The sequence below is a fragment of the Sinocyclocheilus grahami genome, unplaced genomic scaffold, assembly GCF_001515645.1.
Source record: "Sinocyclocheilus grahami isolate Dianchi unplaced genomic scaffold, SAMN03320097.WGS_v1.1 scaffold204.1, whole genome shotgun sequence".
NCBI lineage: Eukaryota > Metazoa > Chordata > Actinopteri > Cypriniformes > Cyprinidae > Sinocyclocheilus > Sinocyclocheilus grahami.
The window spans coordinates 991,291-1,006,212 of NW_015505383.1; the positions used below are offsets into that span (position 1 = coordinate 991,291).

Genomic DNA, 14,922 nt, shown 5'->3' on the forward strand with positions numbered 1-14,922 from the left:
CCTCCTGTCTTCTCCCTGGCTCCTCCCTCCATCTGATCCGCCCTGGCTCCTCCTGCTCCCTCCTGTCTTCTCCCTGGCTCCTCCCTCCGTCTGATCCACCCTGGCTCCTCCTGCTCCCTCCTGTATTCTCCCTGGCTCCTCCCTCCGTCTGATCTGCCCTGGCTCCTCCTGCTCCCTCCTGGTTCCTCCCTTCGTCAACACCGCCCTGGTCATCTGCCTGCATTCCTCCCTGCCCTTTGCCACCGCCTCGTCCTCCTCCCAAACCCCCTCCCTCCTTCTACGGCACGAGGTTGTGTCTTCCGGGAGGGTGGGTGTACTGCCACAATCATGGACTGTTCGTTTGTTTTCATTTGAGTTCACTGACCTAGTTTCTGTCGTCCTTTGATTAGTTCATTTATTTCACCTGTGTTAGTTAATTATCCTCATTTGGTCTGTGTATTTAAGTTCCTCTGTTTCTCATTTAGTTTGTCCGGTATTGATGTTGTTATTTTGTTGCGTGTTTCCTTTGCCTTCATGGATTATCATCTTCTTGGATTCTATTAAACTCTTGTGTAGATGACCTTTGTCTACGTGTGCCCTTCCTCTACACATTGCGTAACAGAAACCAAGGAATTGTACTAAATTAAATGTGTTACCACAAGCATCAGTTCGAATTGTGTGAAAATTATAAATAGATGTTTCACACTAGATTGCAGTTTGTAGCTGCCATGGAGTTACATTTATATGTATTTACAGGCAATATTAATATATCATTATTTAATATAAAGGAATTTTACTGCTGTTCAAACGTTTAGGATCATTTCGAGTTTTAATGTTTTTAAAATAATATCCTTATGCTCATCAAGGCTGCCTATATTTGATCAAAAATACTGAAAAAAAAGATATTGTGAAATATTATTGCAGTTTAAAATAACATATTTCAATATACTTTAAAATATAATTTATTTCTGTGATGTAAACCTAAATTTTCATCAGCCATTACTCCAGTCCTCAGACTCACATGATCCTTCAGAAATCATTTTAATATGCTGATTTATTATCCATGTTGGAATAAAAAGTTAAAAAGAACAGCATTTATTCAAAATAGAATGTTTCTACTATCACTTTTTTTTAATCAATTTAATGTCCTTGCTGAATAAAAGTATAATTTTTTTCAAAAAAACAATGAAAAAAAAGTTCTGAACCCAAACTTTTGAACGGTTGTGTATATTGTTACAAAAGATTTCAATTTTTTTGAATAAATGTTGTTCTCTTTAACTTTTTATTCATCAAAGTATCCTGTTGCATATTCAAAAGAAAAATAATAATATTTAATAATATTGAAAACTAAAATATGTTGCTAAAGATGTATCCTGTTTTAGTGGGGCCAATAAAAAATGGCAGAGCAAGTAAAAACCAAACTATATTTTCTACACATCATGGCATCTGATATTCATCAAATGAAGTTCAAATGCTGTTTTATTTGGTCATCTCAAGTGTCTGAATCACAGTGATGCTGTGCGCTGCCAGTAGAGTATGCTAGACTGTAGTTGTCTGCACTGTTTTCTTCAACCTAGCACTCAAAACCGACCAAAATTTAATTCAGCAGTAATTTTGTCACTGCATTTGTGCTGTTACCTGATGTCTGCAATTCCATTAGTGAATTGGTCATCATCAGTAGATGCACTTCATTCTTAGTGGGTTCTTCCTGCTGTGTCGAGTCTGTCCCTCTTTCACTTTTATTTATTTTTTGCTCTTAGTCTGTTTTTAAGCTGTTTTCTTGGTCTGTTTTCTATGGGGTTGTCTTGCTCTATTCATTTTACACTGCAGTGGCAAAACACAACAGGTGCTGTGGCATAAGCACTTAACTCACAGCCCCTCTGTGGATTATGCAACACTGTGTGTGTGTGTGTGTGTGTGTGAGAGAGAGAGAGAGCTTGTAGTTTGATGCATAGTCGATGATAGCCGTGTTGAAACTGAAGAGATGTCAAAAAGTCACAATTATCTCATTTATTATTCTGTGGCGAAGAAAATTAACTGCGATATGATTCAGCTTTGCATCACAGAAATAAATTGCATACGTTTCAAATAGAAAACAGTTCATTTAAATTGTAATCATATTTCACAATATTACTCTATTTACTGTATTTTTGATTAAATAAATGCAACCTTAGTGAAAATAAGAGACTTCTTTCAAAAACATTTAAAAACCTTAATTCTTTCAAGCATTTGAAAGGTAGTGTGTGACTGAGCACACTGCTCATATCAGCATGTGGTGAGATGGAGTCATGTTGTTGTAAGATGGAGTCATATGGCTGCTACGAAAGTCTTGTCATACATGAACATAATGAGCTAGTTTTATTTTGAAATGTTGATATTTGAACTTATGATGTGAACTTGTTTTTGAATTCTAAAATGTCTTTTTTTCTAGAATATGCCCAACGTCAGGGACCATGATGCGTCAGTCTACCTCCGTCTCCAAGGTGACGCTCTTTCTGTGGGAGGCTACGAACACAACCCCATATTCTGGGAGGATGTAAGTTGTAATAACTGTGTTTCAAAATCTGACAGTAAAATAATTTAACTGAGACATAAAAGTTGTTATTCCTTCCATATTTTTGCTGTAGTTGTATGTGATATATTTTCTGTGTTTGATTTGATTTCCACAACCCAGATTTCAGTTCACATATGTATGATCACACACTGCTCCTGGGAAGTTCCCACTTAAAGCTGATTCGATATGCATTCGTGTAACTGGTGTTTCATCAAAGTATTTACAGTATCTTTCTCGTTAGTGATTAACAATGTACCCTAGTGGTCATCGGCTGATATTAATGATTTTAAATTATTATTGGTCGATATTGGATAATTGTGCATGCTAATTTCTGCCTATTTTTACATTTAGATTACCTTTTTCATCTAACAAAGTTGATCTTTATAAACATTTTCTAAATATTATTTATGTTATTTATACACTATTGTAACATTTATTAATATTTTTAATTAGCTTTTATATTTTCAGTTTTTATTTAAATTTTAGTTTCAGTAATTGTATGTACTTTTGACTTTTAAAAAATATATATTTATATTTATCTTTATTTTATGATATTTTAATATTAAACTTTTCAATAAGTTGCCAAGGCAACATTTCTACTTTTAGAGAAACTTTTATATATATATAAGCTTAATACTTTTATTTAACAATAACAACACTAAAACATTTTAATTTAACATAAAATTTATGTCCATCATTTGGACTACCCTTATAAGTTATTTTTAGCGTGTTCTATTTTTCTATTTCTAAATGTCAGCTCATGGGAAATGCAGTGCATGACACCTGCAGTATCACTTTCAGAAGCCTCTTAATGAACTGCTGTGGTTCATGTAAATGTGCCTGTGTAGGGGTTGCTGTCCAGTATGTCCACAGTATTATTTGAGGCGCTTCATTGAGTTCTGCTTTAATGTGCTTGTGGTTCTGTCTTAATTAATGCCAGTGATCTGGGGGACTGCTGAGGGGGTTTTGATTGTAAAGGTTAGAATATGTATTATATCTAATTCTAATATGGCAAAAGAAATGTTTTACAAAATATGTTTTACATTAAATGTCTCCTTTTAAATCTCTTCATGTTGTTTCTCAGTTTAGACTTTAAGTTGTAAATAGTGATCGACCGATATTTATATTTTATAACCGATACGATACCAATTATTTGCATGTTTATGTGCCCAATAACCGATATTTATTTACTGTTATAAAGTAAATAAATGACTGAGTGAAATAAGTCCATACTTCACTTTGGTTTTTCCTCCTTTCAGTCGTCTTTAACAAAAAAAAAAAAAAAAGGGTTGAAAATTAGCAGTCTTTCATGTTAAATTTAATCTTGCATTTCCTGAGCATCAACCACATCAACCCGGTGAGTGAACAGCAATATGAAAGCGGCTTCACGAGACTAATGATGAGCATAGACAACAGACAGAGAATTAAATTTAGCGAATTTTTATTTCCAACATGCACTCATTATTTATTTCACACAAAGTTACGTCTTTATTGGGACAGGACTTGACAGATTATCTTACGTGACTCTGTGAGTTGGTCTCTATTTCTTAGAGCCATGCATAAACTACATATCAGGCGTTTATGTAATGCGTCGGGAAAAATATCGGTAAATCGATATATCGGTCGATCTCTAGTTGTAAATTCATTTTAGCCTATACCAGTGTTTTAGTATCATTTACAGTGGGTACGGAAAGTATTCAGACCCCCTTAAATTCCAGAGCCCTGACTTAAACCCAATTGAGCATCTCTGGAGAGACCTAAAAATGGCTGTCCACCAACGTTTACTATCCAACCTGACAGAACTGGAGAGGCTCTGCAAGGAGGAATGGCAGAGGATCCCTAAATCCAGGTGTGAAAAACTTGTTGCCTCTTTCCCAAAAAGACTCATGGCTGTATTCGATCAAAAGGGTGCTTCTACTAAATACTGAGCAAAGGGTCTGAATACTTAGGACCATGTGATATTTCAGTTTTTCTTTTTTAATAAATCTGCAAAAATGTCAACAATTCTGTGTTTTTCTGTCAATATGGGGTGCTGTGTGTACATTAATGAGGGAAAAAAATTAACTTAAATGATTTTAGCAAATGGCTGCAATATAACAAAGAGTGAAAAATTTAAGGGGGTCTGAATACTTTCCGTACCCACTGTATGTACTATTATTAATTTCTATTTTACTATTATTTAGTATCATTGTATACTATTATTACTGTTATTTTAGTTTTATTTAAATTTTAGTTAGTTTTAGTAATTTAGTGTTTTGTCTTAATGTTGTGTGTTGTAATTTTAAATATATTATTTGTTTATTTTTAATGTCTGTATAGATTTTTTAAGCTTTAGTTTATTACGTTTTAGTTATTTTAGTACTTCAACTTAAACTAAATAAAAATGAGACGTTGCCTTGGGTTTTTAGGGGTTTTAGTTTTAGCTAACATTAATAAACCTGCAACACTTAAAAAAAAATAAAAATAAAATACTGGTGGTGAAACAAGTTTCACTCAGAAATCGCTAATAAATGTCATAATTTCAAAGAAACGCATTGAATTAAACATGACATTTTGAAGTAGAAAGACTAAAAAAGTATTTTCTCGTAAAATATACTCCAATCTTTCTTTTATGTACAACTTTAATTAAATTTTTTTAGTGTTTATACTGCATAGATTTTTTTTAAGTATCTGAATTAGTATGCCTTAAACTAAGATAACAGTTTCAAACAGTAGTATGTCACTTGACCTTATCACACATGAATGTTTATAAAAATGGTTATTGCACATTTTAATTCAATTTCATGTAATAATTCTGTGACATTTTTCAGTCCAATCATACAAGTCAAAAAGGAGATTTAATTTAACTGATATGGGGCTAATACCACTAATATCAAATTCATTTGTCAAGGAAATGTTGCATACTGTGCACAAAACACTGCAGAAATAGTAAACGTATTACTTACTATTGTTCAGTAGTGTGATATTCTATACGCATCATGTGCGTTTGTGAGTGCTTTTGTCTGCAGATATTCTAGTGTTATAATGTCTGGAGATCAGGTTTTTTTTACCCTGTCACTCACCTCCCATTTGACCATATTTACACTGTATTGCCTTTGTAATGATCTCCAGCCAGCAGTATTCTGTGTGTAACAAAGCTTTCTCATTAAAATCACCCTCTGTCAGCTCACGCTTTCACTAGAGAAAGCAACAGTCATGCTATGAAACAGCAGATCAATATCTTAGGGAAGTGTGAACATTTTGAGAAATGTGTTTGTAGAAACTGCGGCCGTCTGAAACTCTTAATGAGACGGTGTGAAGCCTGGCCGGGTTTTCAGCACATGCAGCCTCTACAGTTTTATTTTTACACTTCAGTCTGCTCCACACCAGCCACATATTCTCTCCATTTTTGCGATCAGCATTTCATCAGCTGTCCAATTGCTCACACCGTCTGCTTCTGCTTTCCATCCCACGGTTTCGAGTTCATTGACAGTCCCCTGTGACAGTGAGAGAAGACAGTGACAAGCAGAGGACTTTGCTTAAATAAGATTACAAATTGAGAAGTTTTCATGGTAGAAGCATGCTTGTTGTGCCAAGAAAGTGAAGTTGGAGTTGTGCAGAAGGTGGGAGGAGGTTCAGTCTGCTTTTTATTCTGTAGTGGGAACAAAAAATAGAATTTACGGGGGGTAATTATGAGTTTATATCTTGCATTTCTGTCTTTTGTGAGACTTTTGTGTGATTTAAAAACTTGCAATTACCTTTTTTATCCTGTGGCAGAATCAAGATTCCAAAATTGCTTTTTAAAACTCCAAAGTCAAAGTTTATTTATAAAGCACTTTTTAAAAACAGCAAGTGTTTATCAAAGTGCTGTACACGCATAAAATAATAAAAATATCAATGATACAAACAGTCAACAACACAAAAGAAGACAACAAGACACCATAAAGACAATAAAAGAAAGCAGCTCTCATGTAGCATCAAATGCCAGACTATAGAAGTAAGTTTTTAGGCTAGATTTAAAAATAGCAAGTAGGCCTGTCAAAAATAATAAAAATATCAATGATACAAACAGTCAACAACACAAAAGAAGACAACAAGACACCATAAAGACAATAAAAGAAAGCAGCTCTCATGTAGCATCAAATGCCAGACTATAGAAGTAAGTTTTTAGGCTAGATTTAAAAATAGCAAGTAGGCCTGTCACAATAATCAATATATCGACTTATCGCGCAATATATGTACTTGACCGCAATCATTTTTGGTGACGCAATATATTGCCCATTATATTTACTTAACAATTAATGTCACCATGTTTTGTACATTCCACTTGCGCCTGTGCTGCAGAAATTGTAAAAAGTATTACTGTACAGTAGTGTGATATCCCATACGTAGCGTGTGTGTGTTTGTGAGTGCGTTTGTCTACAGATGTTCCAGTGTATCGATGTCTGGAGATCAGGTTTTTTACCCTGTTGCCTCCCATTTGACCACATTTACACAGCATTGCCTTTATATGATCTCCAGCCAGCAGTATTCTGTGTGTAACAAAGCTTTCTCATTAAAATCACCCTCTGTCAGCTCACGCTTTCACTAGAGAAAGCAACAGTCATGCTATGAAACAGCAGATCAATATCTTAGGGAAGTGTGAACATTTTGAGAAATGTGTTTGTAGAAACTGCGGCCGTCTGAAACTCTTAATGAGACGGTGTGAAGCCTGGCCGGGTTTTCAGCACATGCAGCCTCTACAGTTTTATTTTTACACTTCAGTCTGCTCCACACCAGCCACATATTCTCTCCATTTTTGCGATCAGCATTTCATCAGCTGTCCAATTGCTCACACCGTCTGCTTCTGCTTTCCATCCCACGGTTTCGAGTTCATTGACAGTCCCCTGTGACAGTGAGAGAAGACAGTGACAAGCAGAGGACTTTGCTTAAATAAGATTACAAATTGAGAAGTTTTCATGGTAGAAGCATGCTTGTTGTGCCAAGAAAGTGAAGTTGGAGTTGTGCAGAAGGTGGGAGGAGGTTCAGTCTGCTTTTTATTCTGTAGTGGGAACAAAAAATAGAATTTACGGGGGGTAATTATGAGTTTATATCTTGCATTTCTGTCTTTTGTGAGACTTTTGTGTGATTTAAAAACTTGCAATTACCTTTTTTATCCTGTGGCAGAATCAAGATTCCAAAATTGCTTTTTAAAACTCCAAAGTCAAAGTTTATTTATAAAGCACTTTTTAAAAACAGCAAGTGTTTATCAAAGTGCTGTACACGCATAAAATAATAAAAATATCAATGATACAAACAGTCAACAACACAAAAGAAGACAACAAGACACCATAAAGACAATAAAAGAAAGCAGCTCTCATGTAGCATCAAATGCCAGACTATAGAAGTAAGTTTTTAGGCTAGATTTAAAAATAGCAAGTAGGCCTGTCACAATAATCAATATATCGACTTATCGCGCAATATATGTACTTGACCGCAATCATTTTTGGTGACGCAATATATTGCCCATTATATTTACTTAACAATTAATGTCACCATGTTTTGTACATTCCACTTGCGCCTGTGCCTTTTGCAGCTTCTCGTACATAATGTGATGTAGTCATGAGGTGCTAGTTCAAATTTAAAAAATGCTTCTACAAAAAAGTTTCATCTGAAGATATGGTCTTGTTCAGGGATCTGTGCCTTTGTGCATACGGACATCTGACTGCTAAGTAGTTATTGTGTTTTTCAGCAATACAGTGCACCCTTAATTTACAGAGAAAAGAAGGGTCAGGAAAAAAATCTGTAAATGGAAAAATCTCCATAAATTCTTTGTGCATTTTTCTTTTTTTCTACTTGTTACGTTGCACTTTTTGTAAGAAAAGTTTATTTACTATGTTTTCAGGTTTTTTAAGGTATCTAATATTTTGATACTTCATTTCTATGATCTAAATATTCTTAAAAATTAAAAGTTTGTTGTCATTTGGAAGTGTATAGGCCTTCTTGCATTATTATGCTGTTATGATTATATATTCAGTGGCATAAAATGGTCTTTAAAATAATATCACATATCGCAATTATTTCTGGGGCAATATATCGCACAACAAAAAGTTGTTATCGTGACAGGCTTAATAGCAAGTGTTTGAGCCTGTCTAATGTATGGGGTAAACTATTCCAGAGCTTTGGGGCCGCCACTGCAAATGCTCAGTCACCCCTGCTCTTCAACTTTACCCGTGGGACAACTAAAAGCAAATGGTCAGCAGACCTAAGTGCTCTTAACAGAGCATATAGCTTGATCAAGTCGGAAAGATATTTAGGTGCTAAACCATTAAGAGATTTAAAAACAAATACCAAGATCTTAAACTGAATCCTAAAATGGACAGGTAACCAGTGAAGAGAGGCGAGAACGGGGGTGATGTGTTTCCTCTTTCGTGTACCCGTCAGCAAGCGAGCTGTCATATTCTGGACCATCTGCAGTCTTGAGAGAGAGGCCTGACTAATACCTATATAGAGGCCATTACAATAATCCAGATGAGTTGAAATAAAAATATGAAGGATACTTTGAAAGTCTTTAGAAGACAGGAAAGATTTCACCTTGGTGAGTTGTCTCAATTGGAAACAACTAAGTTTAACTACCGAGTTAATCTGTTTGTCCAATTTAAAATCACAATCCATGATAACACCTAATTTTTTTACATAGGGCTTCACAAGCAGTTTCAATTCACCATGGTCCAAATCTGATGACTCACAAGTACCTCCCGGCATAAACAGTATAACTTCTGTTTTATTTTCATTAAAATTAAGGAAATTTAGTGCCATCCAGGCCTCAAGACACTGCAACAGGGGCGCTAAAGAGCAAATATCTTTTTGTTTCAAAGGCAGATAAATTTGCGTATCGCCTGCATAACAATGAAAAGAAATACCAAATTTCCTAAAAATATGTCCTAAGGGGAGCATATACAGGGAGAACAGAATAGGCCCCAAAATGGAGCCCTGGGGGACCCCACACGTGAAAGAAGCAGTTGAGGAGACAAAGTCTCCAAAACGAACTGAAAAATTATTTCGGACAAACAGGATCTAAACCATCCCAACGTAGTACCCTTAATACCAACACATTGTTCTAAGCGTGTAATCAAGATCTTATGGTCTACAGTATTAAATGCAGCCGAAAGGTCTAGTAGAATTAAAATCGCACAGTCCCCTGAGTCAGTAGAAAGTAACAAACCTTCAACAGTGCAGTTTCTGTACTATGTAAAGATTTAAAACCTGACTGAAACACTTTGTGAATACCATGTAGATCTAGAAATGAATTCAATTGTCCAAATACAACCTTCTCCAGTAGTTTGGAAAGAAACTGACATTTTGAGATAGGTCTAAAATGAGCAAAAACTGATGAATCCAAATTAGATTTCTTGATTACTGGTTCCACTGTTGCATGTTTAAAAGGCTTATGTCCCGAGGCCAGGCTACTATTAATAATTGCAAGAATTTTAGGACCAATAGTTTCAAATGAATCTTTTAGAAGACAAGGAGGAACAATATCCATGCCACATGAGGATGATTTCATTTTAACAATGACCTCTCTCAATGAGGCAAGAGACACTGGCTCAAACTGATTAAAAACAGCAGAGCGCTCAGTGGAAATGGATAAAAAAGTAGATGGGAGAGAAATGTTAGCTCTAACAGCCTCAATCTTATCCATAAAAAAAGTGTAAAAATTTCTCACACATTTCAGCAGAAGGCTCTAAACAAGTAGCTTGGGGAGTGTTCAAAACAGCGTTAATAGTACTGAACAGCACAGCTGGCTTATGAGAGTTATTACAGATAACATTAGAGCGATACTTTGATTTCTCAGATCTAACAGTTTTTTGATATTTAGACAAGTTCTCCTTTAAAATATCGAAAGAAAAATGCAATTTATCCTCCTTCCAGCGGCGTTCCGCCCTTCTACACGCAAGCCTTACAGCTCGAGTATTAGCATTCAGCCACAGTTGAACTCTAGGTTTTTCTCGAACCGTCCTAAAAGGGGCCACTGTATCCAAAATACTTTGACAGGTTGAAAAAAACAATGAGGTTAAGTTATCAGTGTTAAGGCCATATGAGGACATTGAATAATCATCATCAATGCCATTAAAAGCCTCAGAAAACTATTGAGCAGCTGAAGGATTAATTGTCCGACAGCGACGGGTTGGAGCAGTCACTTTAGAATCACAAGAAGTACATATCTCAAATAAAACAGGCAAATGATCAGAGAAAATGGCATCACAGACTTCAATATTACCAATAGGCAAGCCATATGATAAAACCAAATCTAGTATGTGTCCACATTTATGTGTGGGACTAGCCACAAACTGAGTTAAGTTAAAAGACTCCACAAGATTTAAAAAAAGCTTTAGCCAAAGGCTTGGTGGGACAGCACACATGGATATTAAAATCCCCAGCAATTAAGACCCGATCATATTTTGGCATGATTCTAGCCAAAAAATCAGAAAAATCATCGATAAAATCCTTCTTGTATTTGGGTGGGCAATAACCAACGTCTCAAAGCACCGTATAACCCAGACTTAGTTAAAAAATATTGAGTTCAAAGCTGGAATAGGAGTAAGATGGCAGACGCCGACAGTTTTTATGCTACTCCACCTCCTCGTCCCGTAAGACGTGGAGAGTTCAAATGGGTACAGTTCAGTGGTAAAACTTCTGAAAAAACACTTGACTCACCAACACCAATCCAGGTCTGTCACACACAACATGCCCAGATCCTTGGAGGTAAAAAAGTCATTTAAAATATAGGACTTGTTAGCTAGTGGTCTAGCATTCACAAAGGCTATCCTCACTGGAGATGAGTCTTTGAACGACGAAGATTCACGGTCAAAAGGTCGAAGGAGAGAAGCATCCACACCACCTCTTCTGAGATGGGGTGGCTGATGAATGTGGACCGGAGGCTACTTATCCACGCCGATTACAGGTACCAGCCACTTATTCGCGGGATCCCAGAATCGTCGAAGCACGTACCGGCGACAATCCACGTCAAGACCTGCTAAAATCCAGCGAGGATCGGCATTTGGGAACAAAGCCATTAAAGTTTTCACTTTCACCAACAGACCACTTCGTTTACCATGACGTCTGGATCGCTTCTTCTTCCCGAGAGAGCATAGGGTCCGGCAGAGATAGGCAGGTAATCCACGCAGGAAGTGGAGGAGGGGGCGAATTGTTTTTTCCACCCCAATTAACATTATAGATCGCCATATTTTCCATAGCTGATCTAATGCCAAGAAGTGTTTGGCGATCATACACCAGTAGAGAGTCTGCAGTATTTAAAACAGTTGATAAAAACAAGACAAACATCCATACAACCGGGAGCAACAGACGGCCGGCCACACACACTGGCGCCATCTTGTTTTGTGTTTTGTCAAAGACACAGATCCTCCATAGATGTACATTAGAAGTAAGCAAAAGCTTTTCTGAGAAACGGATGATGGCTAGTTGTTATGGATTGAACAGCGATGTTTATAAAGGTGGGGTTTAGTAAAGGGTTAATTGGACACCAGTAGGTTAACTTGATTGGTTACATATTATGTCAGTGACATGTTATCATCTAGTAAGACCTTCCTCCTAAATCATAGATGCAGTTCTGAATTTATGGCAGCAGTGAGCTCATCACGTCTAACCAGGTCACTCCAATATTGTATGACTATAAAATTGTGTATTTGTTCTGTGATCCTGCAGGTGTCTGATAGGTTTGCCTTCAGCTTGTTTGATCTAGACTGGGATGTCTTTATGCAGCACATCGACGGTGCCGTGAACAGAGTACCTGCTCTGGAACAAACTGGAATCAAATCCACTGTCTGTGGTCCAGGTACATGAACACATACAGACCGCCAAATGCATCAAACACTCAGTTTACAACATCTGTCTCTGATACATTCATGTGTGCATGAAATGTAGTTGCAATGATGTTAAGAATCCGTACACCTGCAGCAGCGGAGGACTATTATTCTGCTGCGCGGAACTGAGGAAGAACTGATGACGGCACAGTTTGATCTTCAGCTGACCAATAAGCAGAAAGGGTCGTTTAATTCCCGCCCACATGTAGAACGATTGAATCGAATCCGTGTATCATTCGATCATTCGTTTTTTGATTTAATATTGAAAGTAGAAAAATTAGAAAATGGCTCCTTTTTTGTTTTTTTGTTTTTTTTCCAAAAAACGAAAAACGAGAATTCAGCTTAAATTTTCGTTTTTCGTTCATGGGTGGAAAAATGAATAAACAGCTTGAATATTCGATTTCTACATGTGGGCGGGAATTAAACGCTCCTTTCAGCTGATTGGTCAGCCGAAGATCAAACTGTGCCTTCATCAGTTCTTCCGCAGTATCACGCAGCAGAATAATAGTCCTCCACTGGTGCAGTTGTACGGATTAATAACCCATTTGATCAATTTCATATTTTTCTCATCAAACAGACTAATGAATAGCTCGACACAACTCGTACCGGGGCAGAGTCCAGACAGTTCTTTCTTCTGTGTAGACCAGCGGTTCTTAAAGTGATAGGCGGTCCAAGAAATAATTAGCTACAGCCTAAAGTATTTCCATACTGTAAAGTCGCTTTTTTTTATCATGATACATAGGACTACTGTGATTTATTCCAAAGTGACTTATATGATGCATTTAATGTCAAATCATCTAAATGAAGCCTTTTAAAAGACAAGTATTCCCTGTGGTTCATGTTTGTGGCATGCGCCAGAAAGATGCTCAAGGAGACCGAGACGTGCTAAAGCAGCGCGTTCTGTTGTTCTCTTTATTCGTCAAAGGCATGACATTTTGTAGTTATTTTGAACGTAATGTTACACAATTAAAAATATACATTTTACCATACTATTACAGTGGGGAAAAAATGTATTTAGTCAGCCACCAATTGTGCAAGTTCTCCCACTTAAAAAGATGAGAGAGGCCTGTAATTTTCATCACAGGTATACCTCAACTATGAGAGACAAAATGAGAAAAAAAATCCAGAAAATCACATTGTAGGATTTTTAAAGAATTTATTTGCAAATTATGGTGGAAAATAAGTATTTGGTCAATAACAAAATTTCATCTCAATACTTTGTTATATACCCTTTGTTGGCAATGACAGAGGTCAAACGTTTTCTGTAAGTCTTCACAAGGTTGTCACACACTGTTGCTGGTATTTTGGCCCATTCCTCCATGCAGATCTACTCTAGAGCAGTAATGTTTTGGGGCTGTCACTGGGCAACACGGATTTTCAACTCCCTCCAAAGATTTTCTATGAGGTTGAGATCTGGAGACTGGCTAGGCCACTCAAGGACCTTGAAATGCTTCTTACGAAGCCACTCCTTCGTTGCCCAGGCGGTGTGTTTGGGATCATTGTCATGCTGAAAGACCCAGCCACGTTTCATCTTCAATGCCCTTGCTGATGGAAGGAGGTTTTCACTCAAAATCTCACGATACATGGCCCCATTCATGCTTTCGTTTACACGGATCAGTCGTCCTGGTCCCTTTGCAGAAAAACAGCCCCAAAGCATGATATTTCCACCCCCATGCTTCACAGTAGGTATGGTGTTCTTTGGATGCAACTCAGCATTCTTTCTCCTCCAAACACAACAAGTTGAGTTTTTACCAAAAAGTTCTATTTTGGTTTCATCTGACCATATGACATTCTCCCAATCCTCTTCTGGATCATCCAAATGCTCTCTAGCAAACTTCAGACAAGCCTGGACATGTACTGGCTTAAGCAGGGGGACACATCTGGCACTGCAGGATTTGAGTCCCTGGCAGCGCAGTGTGTTACTGATGGTAGCCTTTGTTACTTTGGTCCCAGCTCTCTGCAGGTCATTCACTAGGTCCCCCCGTGTGGTTCTGGGATTTTTGCTCACAGTTCTTGTGATCATTTTGACCCCACAGGGTGAGATCTTGCGTGGAGCCCCAGATCAAGGGAGATTATCAGTGGTCTTGTATGTCTTCCATTTTCTAATAAGTGCTCCCACAGTTGATTTCTTCACACCAAGCTGCTAACCTATTGCAGATTCAGTCTTCCCAGCCTGGTGCAGGTCTACAATTTTGTTTCTGGTGTCCTTTGACAGCTCTTTGGTCTTGGCCATGGTGGAGTTTGGAGTGTGACTGTTTGAGGTTGTGGACAGATGTCTTTTATACTGATAACGAGTTCAAACAGATGCCATTAATACAGGTAACCAGTGGAGGACAGAGGAGCCTCTTAAAGAAGAAGTTACAGGTCTGTGAGAGCCAGAAATCTTGCTTGTTTGTAGGTGACCAAATACTTATTTTACCGAGGAATTTACCAATAAATTCTTTAAAAATCCTACAATGTGATTTTCTAGACTTTTTTTCTCATTTTGTCTCTCATAGTTAAGGTATACCTATGATGAAAATTACAGGCCTCTCTCATCCTTTTAAG

General features: G+C 37.2%; 1 protein-coding gene across 5 annotated transcripts in view; it reads left to right on the forward strand.

Annotated features, from left to right (window-relative positions):
* LOC107595553 (sarcosine dehydrogenase, mitochondrial) overlaps nucleotides 1–14,922 on the forward strand; it is a 77,032-nt gene that overhangs the window by 5,763 nt on the left and 56,347 nt on the right. For all 5 annotated transcript variants that reach the window (XM_016285985.1, XM_016285988.1, XM_016285984.1 and 2 more), the window contains exons 7-8: nucleotides 2,411–2,515; nucleotides 12,218–12,347. In XM_016285985.1, the coding sequence (XP_016141471.1) occupies nucleotides 2,411–2,515; nucleotides 12,218–12,347 (235 nt within the window). The remainder of the gene's footprint in view (nucleotides 1–2,410; nucleotides 2,516–12,217; nucleotides 12,348–14,922) is intronic.